We start from the raw sequence: 20,648 nt of genomic DNA on the forward strand, positions 1-20,648 counted from the left end.
TAGTAATAAAGCCTGATGATTACCGATGAAAAGGTTTATTTTCTACTACCTGTTAATCTTCCTGATATCTATTTATTTTCTTTCCTTAGATACCAGCTCTGCCTTAGAAAGTAGAGTAGTTTTTTAGTTAATGCATTGGCTTCAATACATAAGATAAATCCTATTTAAGCTTAATTATTAACTGTAGAATTAAAAGCATAAATATTTATATTGATATCTGAAATTAACAAACTATACAATATTATTATAATTTAATAATAAGCAATCAATCGACAGGAGATCCTGCAGATCAAAGTTATTTATGTTTATATGTTATTTTGGCGTCATTAGTTTAATATGCTAGCCAAAATACCATGGCATTAGTGGTTGATCACCATGGCCTTACACGATTAATCGTCCAAATGTCAAAATCTTATTGTCAAAATGTTACTCTTATTGTTACATGTATTTATGTTGAACTGTAGAACAGTCAAGCTGAAGAAGATTGGTTTGACAAGGTATTTCCCAATTTTCGTAAATCGAATAGGAGAATACAAGACAGTTCGATCTTACGCGACGAATTTACCCGTAAAAGATATAATTGACCAAGGTACTCAAGTTGAATGGCTATAAATAACACAAAAAAAATCATTAATCACAAGGCGCCTTTTTAGACACCAAGTTTTAAATTTAAAATAGTTTTACATAAGATCTAGTACACCAGGATACAATTTTAATTATAATTTAGAATATGGCATACTTATAATTGCTAGTTAGAGTCGATATGCCGATAAGAGCATTATAAAATTAAGCATAGTAGGAACATGGCGTGTCTTTTAGTATATCTTTTCAAAACTGTGTTTAGCTACAAAACCTTGTATTTAACTACAAAATCTCCACATTATTTACAACTATTCATTTACAGTAGCTAGTTGTAAAGACATTTTATAATATTAATCATGTTTAACTAATCAACAAACAACCTATACTTGCTTACTGAGTTTACTGGAAATATTAGTGTAGTAATTTTATTTTCGAGTTAAATAATATCTAGTTATTCAAGGTATGCAGAAATTTCCTCTAGAGAAACTACATGATAAAATTCCGTCTTTATTTGAAAGATAAAACTTAATATAGCACAAAGGGTTTACAAACCTTTACATTTATTACTACCTTAAAGTTTCAAAACTCATATAATATATGTTAAGACGTTTAAATGCACAGTACAAGTTACAACATATACCATTTACTTTAAAAAATGAGTAGTATAGCATAAAGAATTACTTCCATATTTAATTTTTTTATATCACGGAAAGTTTTTACATCAATAGTAAGAATTATATTTTTTCCAAACTAATTTCTGTTTTACGAAAATTGAAAATATGTCCAAATATTCCTCCTCTATGTTTTTGATTTGATGCAAATAAAAATTTCTATGTACCTTTGCCAACAAAGGTGTCCATGTTTTGGGAATGGCAGAGAAACAAGAATAAGGAGGTATAAGACGGCTTGGTGGTGCAGTAGTTAATAAAAAAAAACTAAAGTCCTTCTACTCTTTCAATAGTCACGGGTTCGAATCCTGCTGGAGAGTGGATGTACTTTATATTTGTGATTGTAATTATAAATATCTTAGACATGGAATAACTCCAGTAACGCCAGTAATCAAGCTGGGTAAGACTGAATGTCGTCTGAGATGGTCTCTACATTGGTGACTGGTCAGTCGATAGGTTTAATGCCGAAGACCGTGGTAGCCTCCGTTAAACAGAAGGTTCAATCCAAAAAACCCTCGGTGGTAGAAAGCAGACTTTAAAATAGACCAAAAAAGGAGACGTGCATATAATTTAAAGCAGTTATAACTTTGTTTTTGGCCAATGTGAAAACGTCTAATAACTCTTGGCTGTCTGATGAGCCTTAAAGTCAAGTTCTTGCAAAACCATTTTGACTTCTTCAATGGGGGCGATTTGAGAAGGGTGTAAGAGACATGGAGAATCGATATTAGGGAAGACTAAAATGCATTACATCCGAAAAAAAATATACAAAATATTTTACACAGAAACGGGAAAGGAAATAAAAAAACGAGCATCTAATATTTACATTTTATAAATTTAGTATTATCGTATTGCATATCTTAAAAAGTTTAATTCAGTCAAAATGAAGAAAAAAATAATTAAGCAGGTGTTATGTCCATTAGTAGGAGTTTCATTAGTTCGCATCTTTAACAACAATTTGACTGCTGAATGAGCTATTCGACCACTTTCCAACAAAGTAGGTACAATACCTACTGAAGCACATAAAAGTATAATTCCATTTTGCGATCGAATCGTTGCCAAAATCAATGATATTAAAAATGTTTTTGCAGTTGCACAAGAAGCATCTAAAAAAACAAATTCCAACACTTTCATCGTTCACCACTTTATTCCTGATAGATTAATCCTTTGTTAATAAGCATGAAGCACATGTCCTCAGTTAATATTAATACTTAATAGTGAATTTCTTCGTTCGGAAGGTGGAAGTAGCCGTCTTGGTTGGCGCTGTGGTAAAGGCGACGGTACTGTTGCGATAGTCGCGAGTTCGAATCCTGCTGGGGCATGATCGTAAATTTATTTTTGTGATCGTTTAACATTTGTGATTGTTCTTAGGCAAGAGTGCAAAATCCGGCAAGGAAAATGATCCCAGTCACATCAGTAACCAAGCTCGGTAAGACCGGATGTCTTCTGAGAAGATTTCCAGTTCCAGTCCAGATAGGCCAGTCGGTAGGCTTCGTGCTGAGGACCGTGATTCGGAGCCTACGCTAACGTTGGTAAAAAGGAGACTTTAAAATATGTATATATATAATTAATATTAATAGCTGAGGCAGGATGTCTGCGGGGTTAGCTACTAATAATAACATAATTTTTATCATATTGTGAGATAATTGTAGTTTGGTTTGTGTTACTAATTTAATTAAAACATTTCTAAATGTATGTAATTAAATTCAATTATATAAAGAGATAAAATAATAGCAATCCGGTTTCGATCTAGTTGGTGAAACGGGAAAATGAAAGGGAAAAATTTAATTTTCTTTCAACCGCTTCGCGATCTGTTTTACACACAGCGAAAGGTTTTCCGCCGACAAAGGAAGAAATTCGATACATTGGAAGCTGAAGTAATTGTCCAATTAAAAGCAAATCTTATTTTTCAGGCGTCTGGATTGGCAGTCTGACTGGCGACAAGTCAATTAAAGGAACAATTCCAGTAGGCTGCTGTATTTTATTGGAATAATTTTTAAGGCCATGATATTAGTTTTAAATATAGTGCGACTGTGATCTTAAAGCATATATAACATACGGGGTAACATACGCTATATCGTCACGCATATTTTTTTATGTTCGATATTTGAATTTTGGATTGGATTGTTTCCTAATCTTCGTTGGGTGATTTTTTTTCACATTAAAAAAGCATTTATTGAGAAATATTTGTTAAATGTATATTATTGAAAATACATTCCATTATTTTTTTTGCTTTTTCCCATCTGTTCCATATTTGTTTATATATAGTGTCACAAGATTGTTGGTGTGGCAGCTATCCTATCATGGATCCATTTTCGTACTTTTTTAGCATTTATAATCCATATACGAGTCCAACAATGTTGCATCAACTTGAATAAGTTGTAATCACCAGGTGCTATATTTGACAAGTTCTCTGGGTACGGTCTATTTTCGTATTTCATATTCATTATTCGTTATTGTTGGTCTTAAAATATATCGGTAAATATCTCTACTCGGAACACTTTTCATTCGGATCTTTGACAGCGCTGCATTGTCTGAAAGTTCTCCGCGAATTTGAGATAACGTTTTGGAACTCTTTTGATTCTCCATGCCATTCTTCGTCATTGACATCAATATAACCGCTTTAAAGTCGTTGAAACTAAAACAGACAATTGGGATTTCACGGAGTTGCATCAGCATTTATTTCTAAATGTAGTGCAATTTCGAAAATATTTATTTTGAGCGTTCTAGCGAATAACTCTATAATACTATATGGAAATTAGTTATTTTATATAGGGAGACGCCACAACCACCGCATTTTTAGGTAGGTTTGGTTTTTTAACCATTTGTTACATTGATAATTCATATTTTCCCCAATGGATGTTGTTGATAAGAATATACGCACGCACATAATATTATGCCACTATGCTATTTTCAACGTTTTTTCTATGCATAAATGTTCAACTTCAGCTTCTAAAAGTAATGATTTGACAAAGTCGTCAAAATCACCTCAACCATCACAAAGAATATTAACCTATGTCATCGGGGGTGGATTATATAGTAGGTACATCAACGCTACCCAGCGAGTACCTACGTCAATTTCCAGGTCACTAAAGATGGTGTAATGGAAGATAACACCTTTTCCATTAATCAGTCCTAGTCATTTATTTTCATTTTCTGCTTCAAGAGCACTTCAAGAGCAGTGAAAGAAGTTTGGCTTCGAGAAGTTAATGGTGAACTATTCCTTTCAAAGCCTACCAAACATTTAGCAACACCTTCCACCTTGTCATCCAACTCTACAACCCTTTGTGAAGCTTTTCCATGCTTCTACCATCATCATTTTCATACTGTCATGTATGATTAACTTTTCTTCACCACTAATCGTTATTTTAGAAAACGTTTCGACTCGAAATTTGATGCATTAAATTTTCCACTGTTAATTCGCTTAAATCTTTTTTAGTGTGCAGTTTTATGTAAATGCTGCAAAACTGTTATATGGTCGTTAATATATCTAAAATATTAGATTGATAGTTATATTTCAAAGACGCTATATTATGGCATTAATGAATAGATATTACTAGATATATACGCCTTTAGAGTCATCTATTAGGAAAACAATTGAAATTATGTTTTCCATAGTTTTAAATTTATGGTTATTTTATTATTTACCTGTCTATGCTTTTTTCACATTAATATAAATATATTTATTCTTGCTGGTAATTGCACTGTGGTCGAAATTCCTCAATTTATTATTATTTTAATGATTTTTATCTCATAACAGAGGAAACCAAATGATATATTACTAAAACTTGTTTTCACACAGTTCTGAAACATTACATTTAATTAAATCTAATTACAATCAATGCAATCAAGTTAATCAAAACAGTATTGATAAGCTTAAATTACTAGGTCACTGAATGTTCATAGATAAGATTATTATTAGAACTAAAACACCAGAGCATCAAATATAAATATTATGATCTTTCATTATTTTTATGTTATAAACATAAATATAGAATAATAAATGAACTAATATATGTTGGTATATCTAAACAGAGAATATATGAATAACACAATTTTGAAATTGATATTTTATGGCACATATATTAAAATAGTAGCGAACACAAATAGATTATTTTTTACAATTTAGAAATATATCTAAAAGAAATGCATATATAATCATTACATTAACTATAGATTTTTAAAAACTTAGGTCTATAATGTAAACAATCAAAATTAATATAAGATTCAAAGAAAAAATGTTATATAGTTATATATCTTATAATGTTAATCATTAACTACCTTAATATATATAAATAATATAAAATATTTACTAATTTATTGATAATAATTCATAATTTCTTCTTTTTTTCGTCCCATTTGTTCCATTAATTAAAATATTGCAGTTTGTTTCATTTTAAAAGCTGAATATTTTCACTACATAATTTATGTATTCGTATAAACTCTATCTTTTATCCAAATTTGCCATCTAAAATATATATTGCAAAAAAATAAATACACCAGCCTGATTAAATTTACAATTTCTTAACCAATTATTATTACTACTTATTTATTCGACTCTTCAATACCACCCTTGCGGAGAGCTCATCTTTAATTTATATGACTTTTGTTTATCTACTGCTCTCAACTTTGTCTTATGTCCCACGTGGGATATAACAACACCAACAAATCAGGAATTAAATTTCTATGAAGCTGTTTCATAATTTATTAATATTTATATGTATATTATATATTTAATTTAATTCTTTGATTGATTTAATTTACTTCGTTTTTTTTAATTCTTGATGAACAATTTACATATTTTGTGTCGATCTGACTGTAACTCAAAAACATTAGGCCTAATAATCCTTTCTCGATGTAATCTTAAACCGTGGAAAACCCAGCTGCCGCCGGCTTGGTTGGTGCAGTGGTAAGGGCGACAGGGAGGTCCTCCTAATGTTGCGAAAGCCGCGGATTCGAATCCTGCTTGGGCATGGCCTTGAATTTATGTTTGTGATTGTCCTAGGCAAGAGTGCAAAATCCGACAAGGAATATAATCCCAGTCACGCTAATAACCAGGCTGGGTAGGACCGGTTGTCTTCTAGGGTGATTTATGAGTTGGTTACTCGCCAGTCGGTAACAGATGCCCCCGTTTTCCTTAAAAAGGGAGGCAAAACTTTCGCTACGCCGATTAATATATAGATGCCCAAATAAATATATTTATTTCTAAATTTGTATATGATATGTTACACGAAACCATTTTTGACATAATTTATAACTAGGGTATTGTTTTCCGAACGGTGGAGACTTTTTGTAAACCTAATAATAAATAATATTGGCTCTAAATATATAAATAAATGATGTAAAAAACAGATAACACTTAACTTCATAGTTATATCAACAAAACAGGAAAGCGTAAAATGGGTAATTAAGTACGAAATTATATATGAAAAACAAACATTATCCTCGGGCGTCTGGATTTGCAATTCGAGTAGCACTTAGTAATGGTAAACTGGGTCGGCTTTATTTACACAACTGGAAATTCCGACCGTTTATTATATCGTTCTTTTGGTCATCATATGGTAAATCATAAAAAATATTCTAAATTTAGACCGTCTTTCAGATATGCCGCCAGATGTACATGACATCAGATTGGCATGAGTTGCAATTACGCCGTCATATAAATTGTACTATTTTTATTCTCCATGCTCTTTCTACTATTTTTTTATTATGACATACAAATATGTTCAGTTTTGATTTTATATTTATATAATATTTTAAAATTTATGAGCCTCTATGGGACTATATTTGTTATATTATATTTGTTTTATTTATAGCTATTTAATAATTTTAATTTAATATATTTTTTTATTATTTAATTAATACATTGTTACTAGTCCTTTCCCATAATTCCATAATTGAACCTACATAAAGAACAGTCCCATAATTGAACTCCGTATGACCATATAGGTTTCAATATTTGCTTATATAATAGCAATATATTATGTACTGACCATTGTGATTTTCTTACACTTAGCCAGTACATTTTCCTATATCTCAAATCCAGTTCTTTTCTTTCCTTCTTTATATGTTCTTTCTAGCGAAGTTTTGCATGATTTATTCCTAGATATTTAGCGTTGTTGCTATATGGAATGACAGTATTATTTAATGTTATTGGTGCTTGTACGGTCTGTTTATAGGTAAACTGCACATGTACAGATTTACTATCTTATCCTAATTTTTATTTTCCAAGCTCATGTCCAATTATTTATATTGTCACTTGCTTGTTGTAATTTTCGTCGTGATTTTTTCCATATGTGGTATATCACAAGTGTAAAGTAGATAAAGCATTGGTCCCAGTACACTTCCTTGTGGTACACCTGCTTTAGCTTCTTTTATTGTAGAGTAAGTTTCCTCTTGTTGACTCTAAACATTCTAGTTGTATTGTATGATTTTAATAGTTCGGTGTTGCTTTGGTAGCATTTTTTGTAGTTTATTTTTTTTTACTTTCGTAGATTTTTTAAATAACATTTGTTATTCTGTGGACCTGGTCAATTGTTGAGTGCTTGTTTATAAACGCAAACTGGTGTATTGGTATTAAGTTTTTTCTCTCTATGATCGGTTTTATTCTTTTCAACAGGAGTTTTTCAAAAACCTGAGATATTACTGGCAGCAGTGATATAAGTCTATAGGCTTTTATTTCGTTTGGTGACTTTCTAGGTTCATTAGGATTCTTAGTTCATTAGTTCGTTCTAGGGATCATTATAATTTCCGCCATCTTCCAAATGTCTGGGACATGTTTTAATCTAAATACTCTATTGATCATATTGGTGAGTTTTAAAATTCCCTTTCTTAAAATGTATATCCTCTAAATTTAATAAAGGATTCTTTTGTTAAATGGGTTTCTGATATTAAATTTAATAGTGTTCATTTATATTGATGTCTTGGAATAAAATCAATAATCTAAAAGGAAAAAAGACAGAAATTGGAAATTCTACATTTCTAGATATAAGAACTGACAAGCATAGCGCATATGATTAAGCATAACTAAGGACTCAGGAAAATGTCTAGTCATATTATATTAATAATTTACTTATATTTATTAAAACCTGTATAGACAGTGTGAACATTATTAGAGTGGACCAAAGTAAACGTAATCTTTTGAACTGTCAGAAAGAACTAGCCATTGGGAAAATCCGAAAATTAAAAGTTTAAAGTTTAAATTCTAAATAATAGATGTATTATCGAAAAGATCAACGTACAACTGTAATTTAAAAAAATAGTTAGATAAAAATTATGTTGTGTTTTTTATTAGAAGCTCCTTTCGATGTGTTAAACTATTAGGAAGTAGAATTATTAAGTAGCTAGAATAGGTATATACTAAAAATTATCTTGTGGTTCTATCAAGTTTTGATAGCCTGGTGTATGTGTAATTGCAAACAGATATTTCAAGCATTTCGAACAATACTTATATACTCGTAGATATATGTTGAAGCACATTAAAAGATAAATAAATTATATATTTTCAAGGAGTTTATTTTTATTTGTTTATTTATTTAGTTATCTATTACATTGTTACTAATCATTGTCGACTAACCTACAATTTGTCTTTACCTAAATCTAGATATATATCTAGGAGGATCCACCGGTCTGGTGTAATTTAATAATGTTTATGTATTAACGCTGCTATATTGCTCTTAAATGCACATCACTACACAACACAAGACCAAATGGTGTGGTCTTTTTGAGTTTGTATCTTGCATTGTATTTGTATTACTTCGATATTGATATGATAATGGAGACATGTCTCTTTGCAGCTCTGTTGATTTCCTAAGTCACAGTCAATATCTGATGGTCTCGGTGTAAGTAATCAGTGCTGTAGTATGAAGGTGCACTTACAATACTGCTCAAGACTTTGTTCTGGAAAACTTATATTGTATTTATATTACTTTTTACGGAACATCCCCATAATTGAATTCCGAATGTTTGGAACACTTCCTTGTAAAATAGTAACTTATTTTGTACTGATAATTGTCATTTTTTTCCAATTAACAAACATGTACTAATTTAATTAATATTATGTATCAAATATATTTCTGCTCTTACAATATAAAATTAATAATTAATAATTTCGACCGCAGAGACATCACTAGTACTAAATGGCTTTAACATTTTCCAATCTATACACGAGCAATATCTAGCTTGCTAACAATAACATGACCCAAATATATTGTTTATCAATGATACCGTATGATGGTTATTAATTTACATTGAATTTTATATATGAGGTATCATAAGGTACCAATGGAGGCATTAAACGCTCTATATTGTATAAAAAATTGGCCATTATTCACTTATCAATACGAAATGAATTTTTGAATGATTTGAATTAACTACACATAATAGGCAATAAGGCAAAACTCTTTTAAAAAATAGATAAAGTTAATAAATATAAAATGTTATATAAAAGTAAGTTGTTAGCCACTATTTCTTAGTGGCTAACATATAAACTATATTTAATAATTTAATTTAATATAAAAACTATATTTAAAGAAAAACGTGGCAGTCATAATTAAGTTAATTGCAATAAACTTCAATCCCAGCACCAATTTCTTGCATATCTGGATTAGCCATTTAGTGTTTTTATTATTTAATATGTCTAGTTGTTTACCAATTGTTAACTATATCTGGAATTTCTGATGAGTATTATATTGTTTATAATTGGGACACAACAGCGTGTCAACTTATGAGCCGTCAATTAAGAAATTATGAAATGAAAAAGCAATGTGCCGCTTTTAATTGCTATTAACATTATCTAGTATTTTTTAATTATTATCTTTGTCGTCTTAATAAATAGAAAAATATAGCGAGCTGACAATAAGATCAGCATTAGAGAGGCATGGGATTTTAGATCTAAGAAAGAAGTAAAACTTTATTTCTTCTACCAATAACACTCAAATATATTCTAAGAGTTATAAAACCTTTCTCCAAAAGTAAAGAAACCATATTAATATAAAATTATGATCAATGTTAAAAAGTGGAACCATATTAAGATCTTTCAATCTTTTTTAATTTTCTAATTTCCTAGTTGATTGGAAGAAAATAAAGAAAATGTCACTTGTTTACTCGAAAGCTGAGAAAATCAGACTCAATATTTAGCAATTAAACATAATTAAACAATATTTTACTGGTTAGTTGGAAGAGATTCCCAGCTTGACCAAAAATCAGAGATCAATCAACCTTAAATCCTATTTGTATTTACAGGGTGAAGATATGGGGGTGCACTAGAACATCCCTTTTACTAGTAATCCAATGCTGACAGAACAAAGTTCTTCGATTAATTACCATTGCTTATAGCTACGTAACCAACGAGGAAATCAAATGCATTCACCAAGTTATAAATTATTTCGCAGCAAAACACGGAAGAAGGTTGCTAAATTACAGCAACCTGGTAGCAATAATAGACAACGCGCAGGAAAGCGGAAGATTGAAGAAAACTAAACTACAGGTATTTGAATAAAGTATATGTGTTACCATTAACTTTAGCTTAACTTAGTCTAACATAATTTTAATTTGGAAAATAACATATATACTCATGTATTTATCCCGCATTCGTCTAGCTTATGAATTGATCAAAATGCATATCCCTGCTTCCCTCGCTACTACTATACTAAAAATTCGTATCCCTACTCCCCTAATTCCGCTTTTACTTCGGAAACTGAAAAATTGCAACAAGGGTCCATCAAGAATGGTGCTCCTAACTGAGAATTGTTTTCTTTATTCTCGTTCCAACAATTTTATATAATAGATGAACCCTATAATAGAAATGGATGCCTTTCCTGCCCAACCATTAAATAATTCGAGTTTTTGTTTAAGGGCTAATGTAGACCGACACATTTCACCTCGCGATATAGAACTGAAAACTTTCGACTGTAAACTATTTACACAAGACTGGCTACAAAAAGAAGCAGTGAATAATTCAATTGAGTTATTTGTGATTTATGGATCTTTTTGTAATTATGGGCGATGGCTGCGATCACGACTGCTCGCATTGACGTCAAGGAGGACATGGGATAGTGTTTGGATAGGATAGGAATGAAATTAGAGTGGTATTTGAAATTGTCCATCGTAAGCTGCTAGAAACTGACCAAACCATTAATTTAATTCTCTGTTATCAACAACTAACGTAATTAAAGCAAAATATCTTTAAAAATCACCAGAAAAGCTTTTAGTGATGCAAAGCTCTCCTCAGAAGTGGTTTGCCAAAATAACGATTCATTTTTAGGCCAAAAATCTTCATAAATTCTAGAGTGACAACATTATGGTTTTATCCAGAAAAGTGATAATAAATCTTTAAACAAAAAGCCCCATATATGGAGCTCTCTTTTCAACTGTTATCCTAATCCATCTTCCCCTAGTGATAGTTTCCAACAAATCATATTTCACGCCATTCTGCTATCTCGACCTTGGTCTTCCATTTTTTCTTTTTTCTGTTGGCATTCACCCAAACACATCACTTTATTTAGATTGTTTTATTTGTTGTTATAATTATATATGTCCTTTTGATTGTCTGTTTCACAGTTAACTTTGTTCATTTTATAAAGTTTTTAACAATTGTGTGAAATTTAAATCAATAATTATGCGTTGAAAGACGTTTAGAAAAACGAGATTATTTTTCCTCACCTAATATTAAACAAAAATGTACAGTAACCTTTATAATACAGATCGTATTGCTATTTATTAAATTATTGGATTATTTCTAATTTTCGGAATCCGCGTTCGAAACTATCGACTGAAAACTGTCGAAACAGTCGATTGTCGCAAAACAGTCGATTGTCAAAAAACTAGCTACCAATGCACGGTTCGACTTTTTTTTCAATTCGTGATGTCAGACGAAGATGTACGAATGATTTCCTGTATAAATTGTGAGAGAGGAAAGGACGGAGATAATTGCTTGGGGCAGTTAATTTTATATGTGGTTATATGTTTCAACGGAAGTGTAAGCGAGACGGAGATATAAAAATTCACGAACTAACTTTAAAAAAGAAAAGGAAAAAAATAATTACCGAATACTATTATAATAATAATAGATAACATGTCATTTATAATTTTAATTTAAATGAAGTAGTATTACTTTTATATTTGAATGTTCTGTGAATCTGTAAAAAGAAATGGAATTTTTCTATGGAATAGAATACTACCCTACAAATATTTCATTGTATTCCAATGTGCTAATTGCTATTTTCAAATAATAAACTATAATAAACATAGACAATGCAATAGAACTCAAACAAAACCTAAAAATAAAGATGTAAAAACTAATTCATGATATAATTAAAAATGGTCTAAATGTATTGATATAAATTCTTTATTTATTATTGAACGGAAATATGTTTTAATAAAAATCAAGAGAGTAATGGAAATATTACCCATTATTACCATAAACAGTCAAAATATTTTACTATTTATCATTCCCAATTTTAATCTTTTTATCTTATTATATTAACAAACTTGAAAAATATCGTAATAAAATGCTATAATATTAATATAGAATATATTGTTATTTAAAAGCAAACTACCAAAAAAAGCATAAAACTATATATATTACATATAAAACTATGTAAGCATAAATTGGGTACATTTTTGTCAAGGTCGCGGCTAGGAAGACTGAGTCAGAACGTTAAAGTACGACTGAAACAGTTTATAGTAAATAGTAACAAAATCAGTCGGACCTAAAATAAGGACTAAAACGGTCGACAGTAAAAAGTACTCAATTACTAAACAGTCGATAGTCAATTTCAGTCGATGGTTCCCAACACTACTTTTTATTGTGTACTGTCATATTTCTCCTTTTACTAGTTATTTATTTATAAAATACACAGAGCAAAACTAACGTAATCTCGAGATGCATTCGCTTCACATACAAGTAAGCTTCGGAGGAAATTTAATTTTGGAAAACGAAAACTGAATTTTACAGGTATTGTTTTACTTTTGGGGAAAGGCCAAATATTCCTCGTTACTCTTTCTACGGGTTTTATAGGGCCTCCTACTACAATACGAGCTTTTTTTCTAAGTAAATAGACTCCGGTTCGTAATGTAGGGCGCAAAAAATGCCAAGGAAATAAATTCCAATAAAGACAAGCAAATAAAGAGATTTTTGTTTGGCAATTTAGAGCGTCGTAATTCAATTTTCTTTTCGGATATTATGTAAACATAGGGATTTCAAATATAAAATAATAAACACTAAGATTATTTATATACACATATCGTTCGTGGTAAACCTTATACTGGCGCATATAACAGAAATATGGCAGCGTTTAAGTCCCAATTATATACACAGGACTCGGCATAGCTTAGCTGTATTCCGTATTGCTGAATATAAAACTTGTTGGGTTTATAGCAAAAAATTAAATATTTATGCCAAATAGCAGAATTTTTTTTAATAAAAGTTTTTTTGTTCTTTTATAAGTCTTCATTTAACATTATAGTTTCTGTATCTGTTCTAGTCCTATGAGCTTTAATAAATTTAGAGACGATCCCAGAAGCCATCCAGTGTAATCGAGCCTAACATAATTTATTATTTTAACATAACATTTAACAACATTGCCACAGGGGATTCGAACTTACGGCTACAATGGCAATATAAGAATAATTCCTTATATCAGGAGCAATCACAACTCCAGTTACCAAGTAAAGTTTTACTTCACTTTTGACCTTTATTTGGCTCAAAATTAAAATAAATAAACATGTAAAATAACATAAAATCATAAAGAGCTGAAAGTTATATTGTTGAAAAATAACCGATACTATGATATGATTTAAGAAATTAAAATGTTTTATATGGAAGAAAAAAGTATGAAAGTAATTTTCAAGTTTATAACTTTAAGCTCTTAAATAAAATGTCGTGCTCACGCTAACAATTGTCGGACGTACTTAAACGTTTCAAAGCAAATAATTCATTTTTTTAAACAAAACGTCCATCTTTATGAAGCTCATTAGCAGAGATATGGACTTAAGATGAGGCATTTACTAAACATTTGGGGAGGAAATTTGCATATGCAGTTTGTAATTGATTGTTGTGTTGGTTCGGACATAAAAACTGAACAGATACCTTACAGAGTTCCACAACAAACTGAATATTTCGGCCAGTAGAGATAACGAGCAGCTTCGAAAAAGATATGGAGCAAGATCATATAGAGAGATTTCAAAAATAGGTGACTAATATTGGCCAAACCAGAAAGTTTGTTGACGATCGTCAACAGTGGCGAGATTTCTTGAGAAATGATCGAAATGCTGCGAATATATTGCTCAATTTACATGCCAAGTTTTGTAGAATTTAACTCTGTGTATTAAACCTTTTGTTTTGCGACCATTAAAACAAGTTTTCGGTAAATATGTGGTCATATACGGTAATGTTAGCATATAGAAAAGATGGTAACTGACAAGAACCTACTGACATTAAAACGGACTGTGGACACTTACTTAAGTAATCGGGTTTGGACAAAAAGAGCACGGTGGGGGATCCACAAAGCTGTCATTCATAGAAAGGCTCTAATTGCACAACCTTTATAACGAAAGCCAACATTAACCTACAAAATAAGTGTGGTAATGATCGTAAAATCTGAACATTCGATGATTGGAAGAATGTCGTATGCTACGATGAATCATTGTTTACATCTTGCAAATGATTGATTTAATATAACGAAAACCCAAAAAAAAAGCAAACGAGTTGGACTGTCTGCTTTGATTTCATTAACAGGTCAACTGTCAAAGTCCCCGGCCTACCAAAGTCAAATACATTTTTGGCAAAATTAGTTTTTTTATTCAACATAATTCCCTTCAAGGGTGATTTCGTCCTTCAAACGGTCCAATAATGCTATGCAATAGTCGCTGTTGATGGTCCTTCCTTTTTGAAGGTAGTCAATGAAAATTATTCCATGCGCATCCCAAAATACAGACCCCATAACCTTGCCAGCCGACTGTTGCGTTTCCCACGCTTTAGAACGGGCTCATCATGTGGAATCCACTCGGATGACTGTTAGTTGGACTTCAGAGTGAAATGATGGGGCCATGTTTCATCCATTGTCACATATCGAGGCAAAAACACGGGTTTATTACGCTTGATCATCTTCAAACGTTGTTTTTGGTCAAAAGTGAGCTCGCGCGGTACCCACTTTGCACAGAGCTTTCTCATACCCAAATATTCGTGAATGGTATGATGTACATGTTCAGTTGATATCTTTATGGTGTCTGGTATTTCATTCAGTTTCAATTTAAGATTATTCAAAATCATTTTGTGGATTTTTTAAATGTCTTCGTCGGTAACAACCGCTTTTGGGCATCCACTGCGTTCACTGCGTTCAATCCTTGATGGTTAATTTTCCTGATGCATTGTCTGGAAACTCGACATCAAGCCAAGTTTTTGCTTCAATAGTATTTTAACCTTTCAAAAATCAATATTTTATCGCAACACGCGAAATTCCTTTTTATCCATTTTTTTCACAATATCCATTTTGCTTCACTCAAAATGCTATAATTCAGAACCTAATGATCCTACGGCTGTCAAATTTATACACGCATCTTTTGAGGCTTAGGGCTAACTAAAAAACATATGGATTTAAGGCTAGTAGCGCCATCTACGTGTCAGGCCGGGGACTTTTCAATTAATATGTTATGATTTGGCCAATATTGTGGGATATATCAGATCCTCTCATTCATGTCACTGGTCGGACTATTGCAAATGAATATCCATACATACTAATGACGAAGTTTTTTTCAAAATACCATATACACAGTAAAAAAGACTCTTGTTTGTGATCTTGTTCTGGTTGGCACAACATCATCAAAGATCTTCCCTTGACAGCACAATCGCTAGACCTCAACATAATTGAACCATTATGGAAAGTGGAGAGTGAGAAGTAGAATCCACTCATCAACATTATTAAAGCAAATGGCAGATGTTTTAGTACAATATTGGGAAGAATATTTTTCCATCTCCTTCATGGTAACCAGGCTGTACCACATGGATCCGGATAGGTACTAATTAAACGGATATATAAATATATTATTAAGCTAATAAATAACGAATTAACTGCTTTCAGCAGAACAATAAACATTAGTCAACATTGAGTAATAATGGAGTAAATTCCAATTTCATTTACAATTCTTAAAATTAACGTAACATAAAGAATTTTATTCGAATCTAATGACGCAAAGCATTTTTTGTTTGTTGAATCAACTGTTGATATCCAAAGATCCTCTTGGTTTTAACTAGAATTGCATCAAAGGCTTTTTCTTTTGCATCGCACCTAGTGCATGTAAATATTTGAGAAACGTTATGAATATGTATTGATTGAACAAGTTTATCTTGAGATTGAAATTGATCTAGCATTGCTTCAAATGAACTTTTTTCAAATTAATAATTTTTTTCAAGAGATTATATTGACCGCAAATGTCCAAAAAAGTCCATATAAATCTTCTTATAAACAGAAAAAGTTAAATTTCATGCAGGTTGTTTATCAAAAAATTAGTTAGATCCTACTTATATAACTACACAACAATATAATAATACGTTAAGTAAATTTTTGTTTCTGTCTATTTATTAAAATGATTCACACAATTCAGTATTGAACAATTACAAATATTTGTATGAAAAAATTGCTTAATATTGTGTTATAATTTTATATCTGCAATAATATTTCGTTAGAACCTTTTGTTGTTAGGATTCTTTATTTACTATGTTAATTATGTAAGGCTCTTACATATTTTAAATAATGACACAATAAAATGATTATATTATAGTATTTTTGATATTAATAGATTGAAATATAATAAACAACTTACCTTAATCATAGATTTAAGTAGATTATATCTTTGAAACACATTATGAACCGATTTGCTCTCGTTATATTTGCTCATCAATCCGACTAATGCTTTCTTGGCCGTATCGTAGGATTCATCCATTCGGACTCGAACAGCCCGAAGACGTTCGTTAGTCTCGATGACATCTTCCTTGGTAGCGCCGCTAGCGCTTCCCTCATCTTTCACATCTTGCACAATCCTACGTACGCTCTGAGTGAATTTTCCAACCAAATTTGTGGAACCTGAAATTAAAAAATATATATATTTATTTCGAAAATTGTATGTCTTGCACGGTACGTATGGTAAAGGAACATTATTAAATAATTTATTGCTGATAAATGCAATATAAATGCTTTCACAACGATTTACTTTTTCAGCTGATCAATCAGTGACTGTTACATAGCTTCAGAAACTTTTTCTAACTAAATTTTGTAGAAAACATGTGAAATCAACAAGACATGCCTCGTAAAACAATTCAACAAATATTTTCTAGTTATTTGATTTAAAGTAAATCAAAGTTTGAACACCAAATTAACCAAATTTATATTTATAAAAAATCGCCGAGAAGATTTTTGATAAGGAGGAAATAATGTTAAATGGTGGTTTTTCATCAGCTGAGTATACAGGTCAGTTTCCATGAAGTATAGAAAATGATAGAAACCCTAATAGAATATCCGGCTACGATATTTTCATTATTACATATTTATTAAAAAGTTGCTCAAAAATCAGATTTAATCATTTATATTATTGTATTAGGCTAGTAATAAGATATATTTCCAATAATACACACTATACAATATATTTTACGCGCAATGCTATATATGTTTATAATTGAGTATTAAAATTCCTTTGGAATAGTTTTCCATTCTTTTCTGTTTGATTTCTAATTATCTTTTAAAAATTTGAATATAGAAATATTGTAATAGCAATAATATATATTTGCTCATAATATATTTTTAATAGTTCGCACTGTTATTCAAGGGTAAAACCATTCTTTAGGTATGGATATCAAGGTCGAAAGCACAGAAGTAAATCAACAAATGCCCCGCCCTATAAGCGCAATCTAATTGAGAAGGTATTTTGTTCATAAACTAAAACGTGTTTTTCTTTTTTTTTTTTGCCTTCTTTATCTCTATAGTATTACTGTAAAAGGCACTCCAGAAAATGAAAATGAAAAGAAACAACCTTGAAACAGCTAATATAAAATACATTACATTCATTCAGTCATTTTTCTTTTCTACAAAACGGTTGACATTACTTATTTATCTGTAATTCCTCACGAATTTTAATAAAAATAATGTATGAAGAAGAAAACTTTCTTCTCTTATACAAATTATTACTTTTTAGTATGTATTATATTCATAAAATATTAAAAAGTTTTTTACATTTTTGATAACTACATTGTCATATCATTTAAGCCCTTGTTACGATTGCCTGGCAAGTATCCAAATAAAAACCAGCTCAAAAAACATTTCCTGTTACTCTGCCTGAGATACACGGTTAAAAAACATCAAATAAAGAAAATGTGGTGATTATTGGGAGAAAAATCTGAATTATCACTTCACAACACATTTTTATTGCATCTAAACATTTTGAAGCCAGTGTAGACGTCTGTAATTATGGGGTTGCAGAAATAAATCTAATGCGCAATTGAATCCACATTTCCAGACAAAGTTCTTCACTGTTTTATGAAGGCTCCATGGAAAAATTACTAGATAGTGAATTACTAGTTGAAAAGAGTGCCAAGTACATTTGAAATTAAAGAATGTTTAATCCCTTAACTAGCTTGATTGGAATGGTGGTTCCTTGTCTAATCGTACTCTTTAGCACTCTATCACAATTAATTTTAAACATAAATTAGAAACACCCATACCTACTTAGTTAGTAGCAAGTTTGAAACCAGCGACTATAAGAGCATCATGCGGAACATTCCCAATGAACCACCGAGTTAGTACACGAAATATTTCTAAAATAAGGTTATATTATAATGAGCTAATTTTTGAACAGCATCCTTTTCAATATTTATATATTTTTTGTTATATTTTAGGGTTCATGTGAACTGGATCTATTGTTGAACATGGACTCCAAGTCACTGTCCTCGACGTTAAGGTTACCGACTGGCTAGTGACCAACTTAGAGACCATGTCAGAAGATATTCGATCTTATCCAGACTGGTTACTGGAGTGATTAGTCGAATTTTGCACTGTTACTTTACATAAATTCATAACCATGCCGCAGCACAATTCGAACTGATGACTATCGCAATACTAAGAGGACTAGCCTGTGACCTCAACCGATTTTAATATATTTTAAATACTAATATTTGACAGTGTAAAAAATATGTATAAAAGTTTCAAGAATTATTTTCTAGTGCAGTGAAAGGGCTGGCGGACTGCGGCAAATGGGAGGAAGGTAGGTAGGATTATCAGCTAAATAATGCATCGCTGGTGAGTCGTATCTGAGAAACGAGCTATTCCGCATAGTAGCTCGTGCAAAGCGTGCTTTTATTGTCGTTTCTAAAAAAATATGCAAATTTTGTGTTTAACTGAAAAAAAAACCGTCGTTCGTGATGGTAAGAGAAGGAGGAGGGGAACGCCATATAGCAGGTTAGCATGTACAAACGGCACAAAAATGCTCGAAAAGAAGTTGATTCGTAAAGAGAAAGCCGTGGAACACAATCACTATGCTGTACATTCGAACGTTGTAGACAAACTTCAAACAAAAGGTCTATTTTGAGGAATTGTGTGTAGAGTAACGAGGTTTCGTATTTAGATTTCTAGTTTTTTGAATAACGCCTGCGCTTTTTTATTGTAAACCTGGAATTGTTGAATTTCACCTTTTTCAGAATATGAATTAATTTATCCTACTAATCTGAAATACACCTAAGTATGGCTGATAATGATTAGTGCAAAGAACTGTATAACATCTACATAGGTGCCGAATCATGGGTGTAAACCTATGGGTTCGAAAAATCTAACAAAAGTTTTCAACAACTGTTTCCTCGACATTACCAACCATGTAGTGGCATTAAGGCAACGTAGAATAGAAAATGTTTAATATTACATGATGGCCATTTGTGTGATGAAGTCTCCGGAGAATATTGAAAAAAAAATTAATTAGTCTCCAAACTACAATACCTGAGGCGTTGATACATTAATCAATAGAAACTCAAAGAACAGAATGTTTACCAGGCGAAATGTCAAATTGAGGATTGTCCGCCATACAGTTCCGATTTGGCACAAAAAAACTTTTGTATTATCACATGTTAAATACAAATTACGTGGTCATCGATTTTCCACAAATGAATAAGCGGTGATGTATTCGAATATTCTTTTCAAATATATTCTTATCAAATATTCTCATTGAAGGAAGGGAAGATTGTGGAATGCTAAGAGAACAACAGCAAAAAATTATACGATATATATAAATAGTAAACCTCTTAGCGGTTGAAAATTCTCTAAATCCTTTGGGACAGACCCTGTACATAAATTAAATAAAAAAAAATATGTCTTATGAAGCAGCATGTAGGACTGTGTAAACGGAAACAGTGGAAAATCTGAC

General features: G+C 31.1%; 1 protein-coding gene across 1 annotated transcript in view; it reads right to left on the minus strand.

Annotated features, from left to right (window-relative positions):
• The window catches only part of LOC143196318 (uncharacterized), a 41,242-nt gene extending 20,933 nt beyond the window's left edge, over positions 1-20,309 (minus strand). The window contains exons 1-2 of the mRNA XM_076403982.1: positions 20,276-20,309; positions 17,070-17,329 (exon numbers count right to left, since the gene is read on the minus strand). Coding sequence (XP_076260097.1) covers positions 17,070-17,329; positions 20,276-20,309 — 294 coding nt within the window. The remainder of the gene's footprint in view (positions 1-17,069; positions 17,330-20,275) is intronic.
• Between the last annotated feature and the right edge of the window lie 339 nt (positions 20,310-20,648).

Source organism: Rhynchophorus ferrugineus, unplaced genomic scaffold (assembly GCF_030347505.1).
Source record: "Rhynchophorus ferrugineus isolate W39M unplaced genomic scaffold, kcgeb_rfMv2 rfM4, whole genome shotgun sequence".
NCBI classification, from domain to species: Eukaryota; Metazoa; Arthropoda; class Insecta; order Coleoptera; family Curculionidae; genus Rhynchophorus; species Rhynchophorus ferrugineus.